Source organism: Haplochromis burtoni, unplaced genomic scaffold (genome assembly GCF_018398535.1).
Source record: "Haplochromis burtoni strain Fernald_Lab_line unplaced genomic scaffold, NCSU_Asbu1 Contig_73, whole genome shotgun sequence".
Taxonomy (NCBI): domain Eukaryota; kingdom Metazoa; phylum Chordata; class Actinopteri; order Cichliformes; family Cichlidae; genus Haplochromis; species Haplochromis burtoni.
Genome location: NW_024582434.1, coordinates 2,023,256 through 2,039,583, shown reverse-complemented (window position 1 = coordinate 2,039,583; position 16,328 = coordinate 2,023,256). Strand labels below are relative to the sequence as shown.

General features: G+C 38.0%; 1 protein-coding gene across 1 annotated transcript; it reads left to right on the top strand.

Moving 5' to 3' along the window:
• The first annotated feature begins 12,620 nt into the window (after window positions 1–12,620).
• nanos1 (nanos homolog 1) lies at window positions 12,621–15,674 on the top strand. Its single transcript, XM_005924085.3, has one exon. The coding sequence runs from the start codon at window positions 13,348–13,350 to the stop codon at window positions 14,026–14,028; it is 681 nt and encodes a 226-aa protein (XP_005924147.1). The 5' UTR covers window positions 12,621–13,347; the 3' UTR covers window positions 14,029–15,674.
• Window positions 15,675–16,328: the final 654 nt, after the last annotated feature.

Below are 16,328 nucleotides of genomic sequence, written 5' to 3'. Positions count from 1 at the left end.
TAGTATCATGGTTGCTAGGCAACTTGGGCAGCGCAACGGAGGCTAGACCGTCCCGTTTCACAAGCCTCGCACTTCCGGCCTTAGCGGTCTTTAAGTACGCGGCCCTTGAGGATCGTTGAGGCTGTGTACTTTAAGGCTGCAGACCCTGAATTGGGATACAGCCTAAAAGTATGTCTTTTTAAAAAACAAAATGGTCTGTTAGAGAAGATATTTTAATTAAGAGTGGGAAGACTGAAACTTAAATAAAAACAGATTTTAAAAAAACAAAAAACGAATATGAACTAGGAAAGAGAACTTAAATAATAAAAATAAAATAAAATGTCTGAGAAGCATAACTACTAAAAACAAAACAAAAAAACCCAAGGCAAACTGCCTGGAAACATGATTGTATATACTAGAGAGAATGAAAAACTGATTGGGAACATGTGTGGCAGAAAAAATATGGAGGGGAAACTTGGAAAGGTTGGAAGTGAAACCAACAGGAGTGCACGGAGAACAATAAAAGCAAAATAAAATAGACAACTGACTAGAAAGACAAACATAACCAAAATCCAAACCTGTCACAGTGGTCATGACTACAACACTAATGCCAGAGGACACCTTGTGCGCCAGCAGCTTTCACCAGATGTGACATTCTGCAAAAACTTGGTATATATATATAATATATATAACATATAAAAAGTTCCAGGGTTTTGTATTGTGCATGTTGTCATGGCTTACTGTGAACTTGGTGGAACAGAGCAAGAGCCAAAAAAAAGAATTTTACTTCTAAGAAAGAATCTGTTCTCTCTTGTTCATACAAGCACACAAAGCTGGCAGTTTGTTACCAGCCATTTGGACAAACGTGGTTCAGTGTTCTACACAAGGATGGAAAGAACCAAAGATGTGGGAATGTAGTTTTGACATTCAGAATGATTGGGAACGGTCTGTAAAATGTTAAATAAACAGCTCGTTAAATAAATGGATAATTATTATTTCGATTGTCATTCATGTCTAAATCATCAAACAAAGCCACCCAAAAACACGAGAACGCCACTGAAATCAACCATGGCGACAATGGTTAAAGAAGTCTATGTTATGATATAAAAAAATAAACTGTATAGCTAACATGTTTCTTTCAATCTTTTTCAAATCTTTAAATCTCACCATGAGCACTTTGCTGCATGTTTCTCTTCTCTGTCAGTGCTGTGCATGAGCTTTAATGATCCAAGCTGCCTGTAGAAACCTTTCTTGGGCTGCTCTTTTGAGTGAACTGTCCAGTTATCTGGCATTCACTCCTTCATGACTTTGACAGGTGAGTGGAGAATACATGGAAGTGAGGTATCTTCCTGGGGAAATGCCAGACAGAGTCAACTGACCTCTAAGTTTCACACAGATCAGTGAACACAGATATTATCTGCTCACCATGCGCACAAAAAAGGCCTGCCAACAGTTCATGTACCAGCACATCCCAGGCACAACATGCTAACACAAAGACAAATCAATCACTTGGATTGCAAGTGCACTAATGATTCTGTTGACGTTAATGAGAAAGGGGACACGCTCGTGAAGGCAACTAACGATGCCAGACGTGGCGATATCACACCAGTGCCCCTGTAACAAGCCATCATGTCAGAGAATGAGTCATAGATTAACCTGTTTTTTATGTGAACTGATGTGGAGCACTGCCTGTTTCAAGCCTAAAATGCCAAATGCAAAACATCTCAAAAGGTAAACCCAGCATCTCACAAAGATTAAATATGTCCCCTATAACTTGAGCCACATTTTCAGATACCATTTTTGCTAAATATTGCATCAGCTCATAGTTCTGTTGTTTATTTTTTCATTTTTTCAAGATAATCTAATTTGTTTAGTAGTACCTCAATGCATCTCTGTTTAATAGGAAACCTGAGCTAAGAAGCAGTTAGATTGTAACCAATGGGGGCAAGCCAACACTAAGCACTAACTATCAACTGAAGTCTATAAAATGAGATTCATTTAAACTGAGATACAAATGTTCCAGCCTGGTACTTCACACCAAAGCACATGTTCCAAAGTCAAGCAATAGCTGCATATGTGATTTTTGGCTATTTTATTCAAAAGGCATGCACATAATCTGCTTTAACAGGCTCCATTCTTCTAGTTTCAGACTTTCCACTAAATGTTGGATGTTGGCTGCAGGGATTTGCTCCAACACTGATGCTCTGTAAAGGCCAGTGAAGTTCTCGTATGACTGGAAGCATGCTACTAAAACTTTTACTGTAAAATGAAGGTCTTCAGTCATTAGAAGTAAGGGCTTAGAAGTAAGGGCTTACAGCATTAAAACAATCCTTGGCTTAAAGCAGACAAGAGTCAGTCAGAGGCAGAGAGAGGATGATGGCATGGAAGTCTAATAACCTATTGTGATAAGAAGAGCTCATGTTTTACTATCATCCTGCAGATAAATTCAATTTTAAGATAGCTGATACTTATATGTTTGAAATATATGTAGGCACAGACAGAGATATGTATGAAAAGCATATATTTATGAGTTGAGGAAGAAAATAAAATGTTAATTGGAATGGAATCAGACTTATTTCCATTGCAGGCTTTGGTTTCCAGCTCACTGGTAGCCTCAAATATAATTTAGCACCCTCCAGCTGATTGCAAATCTGAGATCTGGTTTCCTTTCTATATCTAAATATTAATAGTCTCCATTACATGAAAATTACTTTCATCTCCGACTCACATGGAGGGATTAGATTTTAATCAAGGCATTAAATATGACTTTCTATTCCTGCAGATGGGATATGATGGCAGGCAGTCAATTAGTATCATGCTCCGTTTGCGGTCTCACAGTGAAGCCTGATAAAGTCTTTGTTATTACAGAGAAGCTGCAAGAGCATAAACAAAAAGACAAAGTGACATGTGGGAATGAGGCAACATAATGATGAGCTTCTGTCAAGGATCACTGCATCAATAAAACTTTCAAAGATATTTGCTGAATTAATAAATTCTAAGCTGAAAACTGCAATTATGGAGTGTTTATGTTTCCTTCAGCTCACACAACTAAAGATTCAAACTGGTAACACCATCTGCTCCAAAATAGCAATATTCTCAAAATGATACTAAATTGAAGTCAGTCTGTTGTACTTTTGGCTGCATTACTAGTCTGCTAATCAAATAAGCTTTTGTGGAGCTTTTTAGCCAAGAAAATTAAACCAGTTTCTTTTCTTAAAATATGGCAGTGGCTAAAAATGTTTTCAGCTTACTTAACTTAATTTGGTTTATTGTCATAGAAGAAAACTTTTCCAGTGTGCCAGTAATTCAAAATGCAAGAGAAAAAAAACAATGTTTATTTATTCATTGTTTTTTTCTCTGAGGCTGGCGCATTGTGGCAGGAGGCTAAGAAAGTAAGTCCAGACATCCCTCTCCTGAGCTCCTTCTGGGGGATCGCCAGGCCAGATGAGATATATTATCTCTCCAACATGTTCTGGGTCTACCCAGGGGGTTTACTACCAGCTGGACTTGGCCAGAAAATGTCCAGTGGAAGCCACCCAGAAGGCATCTTAATCAGATGTCTAAGCCACCTCAACATACTCCTTTCCAACGTAAAGGAACAGCAGTCCTATTTCAACCTCCGTTAAGATGTCTAAAGTCCTAATATTACTTCAAGACAGTAAACAAATACATTTGACAAATACACATGTATTCATAACCTACAAACAAATCAGCCATTGCTCAAAGGTGAAAGGCAGATAGCATTGTTGCCCAATATTCACTGTTTTTTATATAAAACTACAGTATTTGTATTTTAAAGTCTAAAAAACAACATGATAATAGGAATGACATCATCTCCTGAAGTGCTGCATTAAATAGAAATTCTCAGCACAGCCACAGTCTGGTGTTCAGTGAGTGTCCTGACTCTGTAGCAGCTGTTCACACCCACTTTTGCTCCTATAACATGCAATGAGAACTTTTTTGAGGTTGTACTCGTTAACATGGCAAGTCTGTCAAACTATTTCCCACTAGTGTGTTGTTGATATTCTGTGTGCCAACATGCTTCAGCTCCAATGTTCTCGTTACACCTATCTCTTTGAACAACACCTTTTTAGCAATAATTCGATGTTAGGTTAACTAGTGATTCTAAATTGACCACAGCTGTGAATGTGTGAATAAATAGTTGAATATACTCTAGTATCCCTCTACTTGAGACCCTGAATTGGATTGACAGTTAAGATGTGGATGAATGAAGTTTATTTTTACTAAGTTGTTCCTTACTAAATTTCATGTTTATGTTCCAAGATTCCAACTACTTTTATTTCGTTTGAAATATGCTTCACATATTTTTGTCACTAAGACTTTGGAATGGATTCCATTATGGCTCTGTGCTCTCTATTCGGCTGTTGTTTTGCTGCCTCACCACAGCAATCTTTAGAGGTGTATGATGTGCTCTTGAAATTCACAGGGTGTCAGTTTGAACCTGTTACCCGTGCATTTCTGTGAGATTTTACAATGCTTATCCTTGTACAACACAAGAGAACTAAAGCTCATCCTCATAAAGAGCAGAAATGTTATGATATGTAAGATTACATCATTTTAGTTTATCGGCAACATTTCTATTAAAAAATTTACATCCTTGTTGCAATACATTGCCTGCAGTTTATGCAAAAGACTTTGCTTTTAAAATGTATTTTCAACAACAAATTCTAAATAGTTAAAACACTGATTAATTCACAGAGGGTTTTAATTGTATTCCATCTTATTTCTTTAATTATCTAATGTAGATGTGCATCAAGCTGATGTTTGTGTCTGTGTGGTGGGGTCTTTTTCTCAAAAAGAATGCACATATTACGGTGGCCCTGAGAGGCCAAACACACTGCAACTTAAGAAAACACCAGCAATAAGAAAAACGCTACAAAAGCACACAAAACACATCGGAAATAGGAAAACCGACAGCGGAAATAGGAAAAAACAAAACAGAGATAGGAAAAACGACAACGGAAATCGAAAAAAAAAAAACGATTACGAAAAGCACAAGGGAAGTGTTTCTGGGGAGACAATAACCCGACGGACCAGTTGCAGGAACCAAAATATGCTAAGAATTGCACTGGGAGAGACTTAAAAGAAGTGGAGGATCTATCGATTTTGTGAGAAAAGAAAAGATGAGAGGTAAGTGTTTTAGCCTAACTATTAGCCTAAAAATCTGTCATCAGTATTATGTGAATCATGATAACACACCTACCATTTTTTGGGTTCTTGCAACTGGTCCGTCGGGTTATTGTCTCTCCAGAAACACTTCCCTTGTGCTTTTGGAAATCAGTTTTTTCCTATTTCAGTTGTCGTTTTTCCTATTTCTGTTGTCTTTTGTGTGCTTTTGCAGTGTTTTTCTTATTGCTGGTGTTTTCTTAAGTTGCACTCCGTTTGGCCTCTCAGGGCCACCGTAAAATATGATCTTGTGATTGAAGAACAGTTGGGATCCCTGTGATATCAGATCATTTTGAGATTTTGCAAAACAAATAGATGATTTGTGGAGATTTTTCTTTTCTCTATCATATCTGCATATTAGATTGTATCAACATTAAGCATAAAGGAGTGATGCCATCTGTTTTTCTAACAGTACAACCTTTAATGTACTTAAAAAATGTTTTAGTATCACCACTAAACATCATCAGGTTATATTTCGCATTCTTCCTTCAGATGTGAAATCACGGCAGTGGAAAAAAAAGCTGTTTAATACTATGAAAATATATACTTCTGAATAAAACAGGTACTAAATACTAAGCTGTGTACAACTCCTGTGGAGAGCTTTAAGTGAGTCATCGCATCACACTTAACAGCCTCAGTTTTACATAGGTCAGTGGGTTTTCAACTTGGCATTTGAAAAGGTGATGTTAGAATGAAAGAAGTAGTTGCAGTTCATTTATTATCCAATTGGTCTATAGATCTTTCAGCTTCTTTTTAAAGAGTTTAGGATTACAGTACGTCAATTTCCTTGACAAGTCAAAATACCCAGCTTTGGATGAAGAGTATTCGCACTGGGATATGATTGTACACTCAACCAAACCAGACATTCAGGGTCATTAAGATACTGCCCATATAAGTAAATTCTGATATAAGGAAAAACATTGTCATTTTTGAACCATTTTACAGAAGGTTTTTATTAAGCAAGTACAAATACAGCTCAGCACCTTAGACTCAGAACACTGAGGCTTTTGCTGTTTACCTGAAATGTAGGAGAAATGTAGGAGAATCTGAAATTTAGATCAGTAGCTCTTTTATTTTTTTCTGTCTGCAACCTTTGCTGTAATTCGCAGCTTTCCAGGATCTCACATAGAACTAAAGTCTATTGCTGCAGAATGCTTATTTATAAAGCTGTTTGATACAGAGAACCATTTAACACTTGCCCTACTTTCAACATGTTATATTAACTATTTTATTATTCCTTATTACCTTATCATTACCATTTTGCTATTACATGTATTACTGTATGTGTTTTTAGTAGGAAAAAAATCAAGTCAGTAAAGCAGTGACATAATAGGGATGGATATTTGGACATACTAGCTTTTTGTGGAGGTTTTTATAATATCTGACAATTGTGCAGACAAGATTGTTATTGTGTGTCGCATAAACAGTGATGTGCATACTTTACAGGTAACAAGAATCCATAGTTATATGAGGTTTAGATAAGAAAAGAAAACAACCAGAGTGGCATTAAGAAAATAAAGCAATTAAAGCAATGGAACTGTCTGGCCATCTAATTTAATTTTACCTTTATTCCTTAGTGTGCTTAATGTCATTGGATCAGTTTCCAAAACACTGGATCTAACATTTTGGGCAATGCAATTATGTAATATGTTATTAGAATTATGTATTAGAAGAAGAACTAGTCCCTAAGACTTTTTAGACCTAGTAAGTCCTCTAACTAATTATATATCTTTTATTCCCATGTTATCATGCCAGTGTTACTCCTGAAAAACAGTGGGCATGGTTATGTCATGTTCAGGCACCAACTGATCACTCTTATAAAGACAATGCTTGCAATTCGACCAGATCCAGTGCAGTCCTTCTCAGGACCATCCTGGGGTGGCTCTTCATTCCCTGTTGATTAATATAGCACTGGGTCTATGTTCGGAAGGTGCCAAATCCATGTGGGCTAAACACTCCATCCTGACAGTACGGTTCACTTGTGTCCAATGACATAAATTCCATCAAAGGGTGAACAACAGGCTTGTCTGTGCAGGTGCTACGCTACACCTACATCCATCCTCCAAGTAGACAAGGAAATAGTATAATAAAAACAGTTGCTTTCCATGGTTACCTTAGCTGCTTGTGTATGTGTTTGCAAGCAGTCACACTCCCATGTAAGTGTTCCAAAAACAATTCATGAAATGTCTCCAGAAACAAGAGAGGGTATAAACACGCCTGACATTTGACCTAGAAACTGAAGTTGGTGCAAAACTATGTTTAGGTAAAGACATTAAGCTTTGAGAGGAAATAGAGAATTTTATAGTGTTACACATCAACTATGAAACGCTGGCTCCTTTTTTCTTTTTTCTTTTTTCCACAATAACAGCTTGTACAAAACATGATGTTTGGGTTTTCTTGGGAAGGACTGTCTCCTGAGACCATACGCCTCACAAACCTGTATTTTGAGCTATTGCCCTGCACACTGAAAGGCACACAATTTATCTGCTAAAAAGTTGTGCAATTGGCTTCATATCTCCAGGGGAATCCTGGATAGATTTGGCTTTGAGGTGCATATTCTGAATTATATTTGTTGGAATAGTTATTGCAGGAGACCTCATGTGTTACCCAAAAGTCTCTTATATATATCTGGATCGGTACAAGGTCACACTGTGTCCATGTAAAACTGCCAAGTAGTTCTGGGAGTTTTTAGAGATGGTTTTGAATGACATTTAATAACATCCATGTAATTACCTTGAAACTGAAGGTCATAAAATTACTAAATCAAACCAGCCTCTTTCAAAAGCTGAATGCCATTTGTTTGTTTTACATCTCAGAGCTTTATAAACAGACCGACCTCCCTTATTGACTGACATGCTTTATTAGTTTCAATTCTTTCATGCTTCTGGAGTAACATTTAGTTTAATCACCAGTTATCTACAGTGGCACACACAAAAACACAATGGCATCCTCTGAGTTTATGTGCAATTATAAGAAGCCCATTTTCTTGCTGTTCAGCAGGGGAACAAAAGAAACCCGAGCACTTAGATATTTGGTTCAGGAGACGCAACAATAATAAAAATGCAAAAACACAAGCTGCTGTGCTTTGCCGATATGGAAATGCTTCCCATTAACTGCAGTTTTCATTCAGCATCTCTGGGGAGAACAAAGGATAATCAAACCTTACACAGGGCTGTTAACTTCAAGCCTCTGAACCAAGACAAACCTTAAGCCTATAAAGGTATGGCGTGTCCGAGTGGAGGCCCACTGTGAAAACAAATATTGAGCATAATTTTGCTGCTCAGTATTATACGATCGAGCCCCCTACCCTCCAGCAATCTTTCATATGAAATCAAATTTGCGCACTGATTAAATTTCCTGCATGTTTTCTCATTTGCATAATCACAAACAAACCTCTAATGGCTATGAATGAAAACACATGGTAATCTGTGGGTCTAAGGCAAACAGGGTGTTTTTGGTACAACAACAACAAAAAGAATGCATGTTGCAAGTGCACAAGCCATTTTCATACTGAGTGATTCAGCATTTATCTTCATTACAGCAATCAATATGGCAAACTGGATTTTTCAGCAATTCCTGCAAACCTATTATGTATTGTTTCAGTGATCAATATCTTGCTCCCTAAACATGAAGACTAGACGAACATTTTTACAAGAGTATTACTGGGACTTTTTGGTTGTGCAGAGACCTGGATTATCACTTTAAATAGAGCTGGAGGGAATATCTGCGACTTAAGTATCTTTGAGCAAGGCATTGCAATGATTTATCTATAGCAGCAGCTGCTCCTAGCAGTGGAGTAGGAATATGCCGAAAGCTTTCCTCGTGTGAATGCTTCATGTAATCCTCCCCCTCCATATTCACTTTTCAAGGCCACTGCAGAAACTTTCTTCAAAAAAACCAAAAACCAAAACAAAACAACACCAAACATCAGACAACAACGCATTAACAGACAGCCACAGTTCACAGAAATATGTGTTCTGTGATTTATCTTACAATGTTTTAGACATCGTATCAGATTCAAAATATGCCCCAGTGACACATTTAAATTATTACTGGCTGTATGAGCAGATGCAACAGGGGAAAAAAGGCGAGAGTTTTATTTTTTTTAAGGCATTCCACAATGTCATCAATCATTCATTCATCGTGGCAAATATGAACTGCGCTCCAAATGTGACCAATCTTGTTCTGTTTGCTAAAATAAAAGGCTGGATTATAGCACAGAATGTTGAGGATTATAATTATGAAGCATTAATCATCGGTGGAAGATATGCACTTTAATGTCCTATGAATCAGACATGATCATATTCCCCAAGTTCAGCAAAATGCTTGTTTGAGCTGGATTACGTACTCAAAGTGAACACACACACACACACACACACACACACACACACACACACACACACACACACACACAAAGTAAAAATAAATGAAAAAGTAAAAAAACTGACAAACTGAGCCTCATATTGCTAATGAGCCTGTGCAGGAAATATGATCTGATCATTAAAACAAAGTGTCTTCCTCAGACAGCCCCCGCTTTTCCTGATGATCCATGTGTTTCTCCCTGTCAAGTGAAAAAACTCTTACACAACAATCACTTAGTCAGTGTGATTCCTAAATCAATTTACAGCCGTAGCCACCCTGCTGAAGTGATGCATCATTCCACTGCTAATCTCACTTGCTTCTCCAATACACTCAAGCAACCTTGAGGCACCCATAGAATTAGCTTTACTTAATGGATGAGTATTAATCCCTCTTAGTCACAACAAAATTAAGGAATAATGCGTCCATGAATATTTCAGTTACACTGCAGCAACACAGGAATCTGCTTACACAGTCTGCCCCGACTTGTAAAAAAAGAATTGGCAATTAAATACATTATTAATGCTTCATGATAAAATTCATATCCAGCTCCAGCTGAATTGGAGCTCGGGACTGAAAATTCAATGAGTCGATACTATTTCAACTGAAGTTGCTGAACACATAGAACAGTGAAAAAATGGCCTCTAAAATACTGCAGCTCATTGAACTGTGCCTTTTTTCTGCTCCTAACACGCCTGTCTCCTTAGGTAGTGCATTCTTATTATATCCCTTAAAAATAGATGTGAACCTTCCAAGTCAGTGAGTTCCTGCAGCCTCCCCCTGGAAGTTTTAATTAGAACACCAGTCATTCGTGTTATCGTTGTTTCAAGAGGGCTGCTTCCACATTCCTGAGCTGCCCACTTCATCACAGGATCAGAGGCCCGCAGTGAGTGGACTGTTTAGGACAGCTGCCTCATATTTACTCTGGATTTTACCTCAAGAGTAAGATCTAGATAATTTATGTTACTGATGGAAAGGAAACATAATGTGCTGCTATTTGGCAGAATTCCTACAGAGTCATAGCAAGTCTCTCACAACATAAATAGCAAGAAAAACTCCAACTACCAGCTTACACATGCAGTGAGCTTTCTAAATACACACAAATAGTATGATAAGAAACTACTGGTGCTGTGTCACACCTTTTAAAGTGTGTTTGTGTTTTGCAAAACACACTTGCAGCATTGTTAGAGGTCTATAGATTTGTAATAACTGAGGTTTTTGATATTACAGCTAAAATGATCATATACCTCAAGATAAAACTCAATATGACTTGAATAAACATGAAAACACAGAACCAGCAATGCTCAGAAAAACAAAACAAACTTAACTTCAAAGGTCCAGGGCTGAAAAATTAAGCCAGTGCACACTGACTCAGATGTTTCTCAAATGGCTCATTGAAGTTGGCTCACAAAATGAATCAGTCCCCACAGAATCCCATGTTCTATATTCCCAACTTTATAGAAAACATCAACACAGACTGGAACAAGAATTGATTTCTGGTGTTATTTTTTGGGCTCAAATTTTGCATTATTAGGAGCATGCCTAGTTTGAGTGACAGATATGTCCAGACTAGACCAATAGATGTTCTTTACACTTCACCCTGTACACTTCAAATCACTGAATCAAACCTTTTACTCTTTTGCCATGTGTGCCTTGTGGAGCATTTTAATGTAATTATCTAACAAACAATATGAACTGCTGTTTGGTAAACTGTAGTAAGAGCCTATCCAAAAACTGCGCTCCAGTATTTGTGAAAGGAGTTCTGCATTATTTACTTTCATATGTTACAATAGATGTTACAACTACTGTGGCAGATATCTCTGTATGGATGATGCACCCATGCAGTATTCATACACACAACTTAGCATTCGACCCTCACTTGGTCACTTGAGGCTTCAAAAATCCATGATGGTGGTAATGGCTGAAATGTTAACGTCAAAGCTTCAAAATGGGGGTTCACGCATCGGTGAGTTACCTCATGGTTACCCATTGGTTTGGTCATTCATATACTTCTGTCTTTACCTCTCTGCAGGCGATGCCATTTGAATTTTTGGGGTTAAAAGAACAAAAATTATTTTTGTGGTTAAAGTAAAACAAGCAGAAAAAAAGCATAAGGAAATGCTTTTGGGAACCACTGTTCTCTTGGAAAGTAATACCGCTGTTATAATGTTAATGTCTGTATTTTATGTACCACTCAGACAATTGCCTTCTTCAAAGTTCATTGTTATTTCCAAGATGAATTCTACACAGCATTGGCCAATTGAAAGCTTGAATAAATGGCTTAATTAAACTACCTTTAAACATAACAACACTACTACTACCAATAATAATAATGACAACTTTGGTAAATTAATACAAAATGATACAACATAAATAACATTTTCATAATAACATTTGCCATTTATATTGTCACAGTTGTTCCACAGGTCATTCATAAGCCAACATCTAAGTAATGTGCTTTATTTGGCTAAATGAAAAAAATAAATGTAGAAAAATCCCCCAAACTGACCAAATTGTTTAGTTGCTCTCTGAACTTAACCATAGCTGCCTCACTGGATTCAGACTACATGAATGCATCTGGATTTAGTGAAATATAATTGGTGACTGTCATCTTCCAGCCAGTAGCCATCATTATAGTATTTGTTTGGTACTGTCATTCATACTGGGGAGAGAAGTAGGGAGCAAAAGGTCTTTTGGTTCATATGAACTGACCTGCAATTGCATGTTGCTGCCCCCTGTTGATAAACTGGTCTGCATGTTGTGTTTACAGCATGACTGTGAAATGATGTGTTGTTTTCGAGCAACAAAAGATTCTTTTTAATCTACTAAACATTTTCTTTCATTTTAAAATCTTGCAAGTAAACGAGTTTTGATCTGGAGGTTAGACATTTTCTGCAGAACTTATTTTCTATTTATACAACATACAAACTGACAATACATTCTCCCTCTGCCAAACCATGTTATCAGATAGAAAGGGTTGTGAGCAAGTAGAAAATACTTTAGTGACGAAAAACACAAAATATAGGATTATTATGAACCACTCATCAAATGATTTTAAATCAACCACTGCATGTGAGTTTGTCCTGGAACTGTAAAATCTGACAATGTGGAAACATGGGAGTCGGTTAGGCTTCCCTCATATTGATTCAGTTTTAACATAACAGCACGCATCAGCCTAGGCTATTTCTCCCATGGACTGTAGGAGGATGGCTTCTGCAAGAAACAAAGGGCCCATGCTCTTGGCTCACAATGGGTTAAGTTGTGTGAAAAGCCGAGTTGGCGTTGATGGTATTCATACAAACTGATTAACGATACTGATCAACAAATCACGCGGGATTGTAATGTTTAGTACGAAGGGGAACGAAACTCCGAGTCGTAATTGATTAGTACTGGCGCTGAAATGATGTAATTACCTACAGTACGGCTTTTGCACGAAATATTTTCTTTGCGCACTTGTTCAAATCATTAAGTATTAACAAGCTATTTTTAATGAAAGTCGCCGTATGCCTTAATTGCAGAATAATGATTGATAGAAGAGAAAGCGCCAGCCTGCAAGAAAACAAATCTGTCTAACTGTAGCTTTGAAAACAGCGAGCTTGCTTTCGACCTGATCAGGAACTTGGTTTTCAAGGGAGAGCGCCCCGCCCTCTTGGTACTTATAACAAGAAAGCCTGTTTGCAGGACGCTCAAACATAACAGGAACACTGGAGACCACATCGCTGCACATGAACCATACCTGGAAGAGAACTCTGGCTATAAAGACTCTACGGATTACTCTGTCTGTTTCGCCTTTTTACGGCAAGCGAAGGAGCAGAAGTGGCCATGGATTTTCTCAATCAGAACTATCTGAATGCGCGCAGCCCATATGACTATACTTTTAATTTCTGGAACGACTATCTTGGGCTGACGACTTTGGTTACGAAGAATAACAAGCTCAGCATGCCCCAAAATCCCAACTCCATCACCGAGTCCCTGAAAGCGACTCTGGGCTTGGACGATTCCCCGGCGTGTCCGTGCATAATCGCGGGTGCCGTTGGAGAAAGCGGGCACCTGGATTGTTGCTGCCCGTCCGGGAGCCCCCCACCAGCTTCCATCCTGGACTTGAAAGAGCGTTTCTCGATACTGAGCCCCTTCCAAAATCAGCTCGGCGTCCAGCTGCCGGAGCGGGAGGTGGGTTTTGGTGGGAACTTCACTGGGTTCGATATGTTCGGCATGGAGAAGAAGATGCGCAAACCCGCTTCCAGAACCAAACAGGAGCCGAAAATCTGCGTCTTCTGCCGAAATAACGGAGCGCCCGAGGAGGTGTACGGCTCCCACGTCCTGAAGACTCCGGACGGCAGGGTTGTGTGCCCGATTCTGAGGGCTTATACCTGCCCCCTTTGCAGTGCCAACGGGGACAATGCTCATACGATAAAATATTGTCCACTGTCAAAAGACCAGCCATCCCAGCGACCATTAAAGGGTGGGAGGGCTGTGGGTGGTAAGAGGATGAAAATATTTTAAACAAACAAGACTATAAAGTAAAATAAATTGCACTGAACAATTTCCAGATGACTGTTTTGATTTCGGCTCTAGCCTTTATCCCAGTTTCATAAACATATTGATTTTATCTTTTTTGTTTCTCTTAAGATCTCTTATATTTTTATAGTTCCTTTATCCACATAGAATAATTTTATGCTTTATACATCGGATTTATTTTTCTTTATAGTCTGTAGTTATTTTGAGTGTGGGTATACATACACATATGTATCAATAATCACAAAGTGTGAATAAATACAAAAAAAATAAATAAAAAGTATTTTGGTCATGTAGGGAACACACTGACATTGGCAAAGGGGATGAATGTCATAGCCTTTTTCTACCAAGTATTTTTGTATGGTGAGCTAAGCTTGCCTCGATTTTCTTTCACGTCTTAGAAACCAAAGTTATGTTTGCCATTAAAGAAGCTCAAGAATGTGTCATTAGTGAATACTTGTGTGAGTCTGACTGGAGGAGGAACTCTTTGATCCCATCTGCCTGCCTAAAAACTCCACAACATATTTTCCAACTTGCTGTAAAAGTTGACATTCAATCTGCAAGGCAGGAAGAAAAAGAAGAAAAAAAAGACAATGTGGCCTCTGTTTAGGGCTCATATTCTCTGGGGAACGTTCTGATCAGTCGTTGTAAAGCCAAACCTCTGTTCTAATCATGTGTGATGAGACAGTTACCCGATTTTACATTTAATGAGAAATATTATTCATTATGTTTTATGTTTACATTCCCAAATAAGGGTGACACACTGGATTTCTTTTCTCTGTCAGTTCTCTCGTTTTTTATGGTGTTTATGGTTTGGTTTGCCCTCACAATGTATTCACCACAGAGTCTCATAAGCATGTCTGCTTTGCATTATGAAACTGAGTAAGTCCCATTTACCTTTCATTCTGTGTCGGGGTGAAGAAAATGGCAAATGAATGTTCACAAACAACATGTTATCCCATTATTACATTTCTGAAGAATCCCAAAAAAGATGCAAAAATGTTGTGAATGTATGATTGAAAGTGTCACTTGCAGGACTGCACATTTCTGACAGTTTTGTTTACCAAAGGAATACAATTGAATTGAAGAAAAAAAAGAGAAAGATTTGCTGTATTGTGTATAAAGTGATGTTTATTCAGTATTTTAACATTACAAGTGACTTCAGAGGGCACTACCTCAACAGGATTTTGTACTTACACGTAAAAATGTCAACAGCAGTTTATTGATATAGTGCTGCCATTTATAATAAGGGTTTTGATAGGTATTTTTGATCTTTGTATAACATAATTGTATTTTCATTTTGTTGCATTTAACATAATGGAAGTAAGTTTCCAAAAAGCTATAGCATTGCTCACCAAAAGGTGAGACTGTCTGTAAATAGTGATATACCCATACTTTTTAAAGTTTCGTTGTTCAATGTTGCATTCTTGAGAGTGTGCAAGAGAGCGGATATTGAAAAAAAGCTGACAAAATTTGCCACTTTTAACAGAGGTTTTTTGGATTAAATGAATAAGAGAAAAAGAAACACTGTTGAACTTTGTTATTTATATTTTACCACAATTTCCTGTATGCTGCTGTGCAGAATAACAACATATAAATACACTAGAGAAATAAAAACGTATGAAATATTTGGACCTATGTGGTTGTGTTCTCTAATTGGTTTACCCTTTTCTAAACACAAAGGTTTTTGTTTAAGTCTCAGATTACTGATTTAGTGATTCCTAAACAACATTAAACCAAGCGGGGGGTGGGGGGGGGTTCGACTAGAAACAAAGAAATGGCTTTGCTTGGCCTAATTGGCCAGCTAGCTGACTGTCTCACTCATGAGTTAACACAGAGCCTGTTTGTGGATCACATACGCCCTGCTTAGGTTACATTTACTACTTTGCATTTTACCACACTTAACCTTTGCTTTTTGGATGAATTCAGACCGATCTGTTGCTCTCATATCTTAAAGATTTGTTTCTGAAAGGCAAACACACTGCCATGGGTTGCTCACAGTTGTTTAGGGAGGTCTTCCCACACAAGAATGTCTTGGCTTATGCCTCACCATTCAAACAGATCATGTTTGTGCTGAAGTGGATTGAATAGCTGGCCCTCCCAGCCTTCTCTGCTTGCCATCTGTGGAATGGCTGCTGCAGACATATTATGTGGCTCAAAAACAGGCAGGAAGCCTTGCTGCCTTGCTTCTTGTTTGTTGGAAAAGAAATCATGGCTGTACACAGTTGTGCAGCTGTGAGTGCTTCTGATTTACTCCAGCAGCTTGGTTTGTTACAGATGTTCTATAA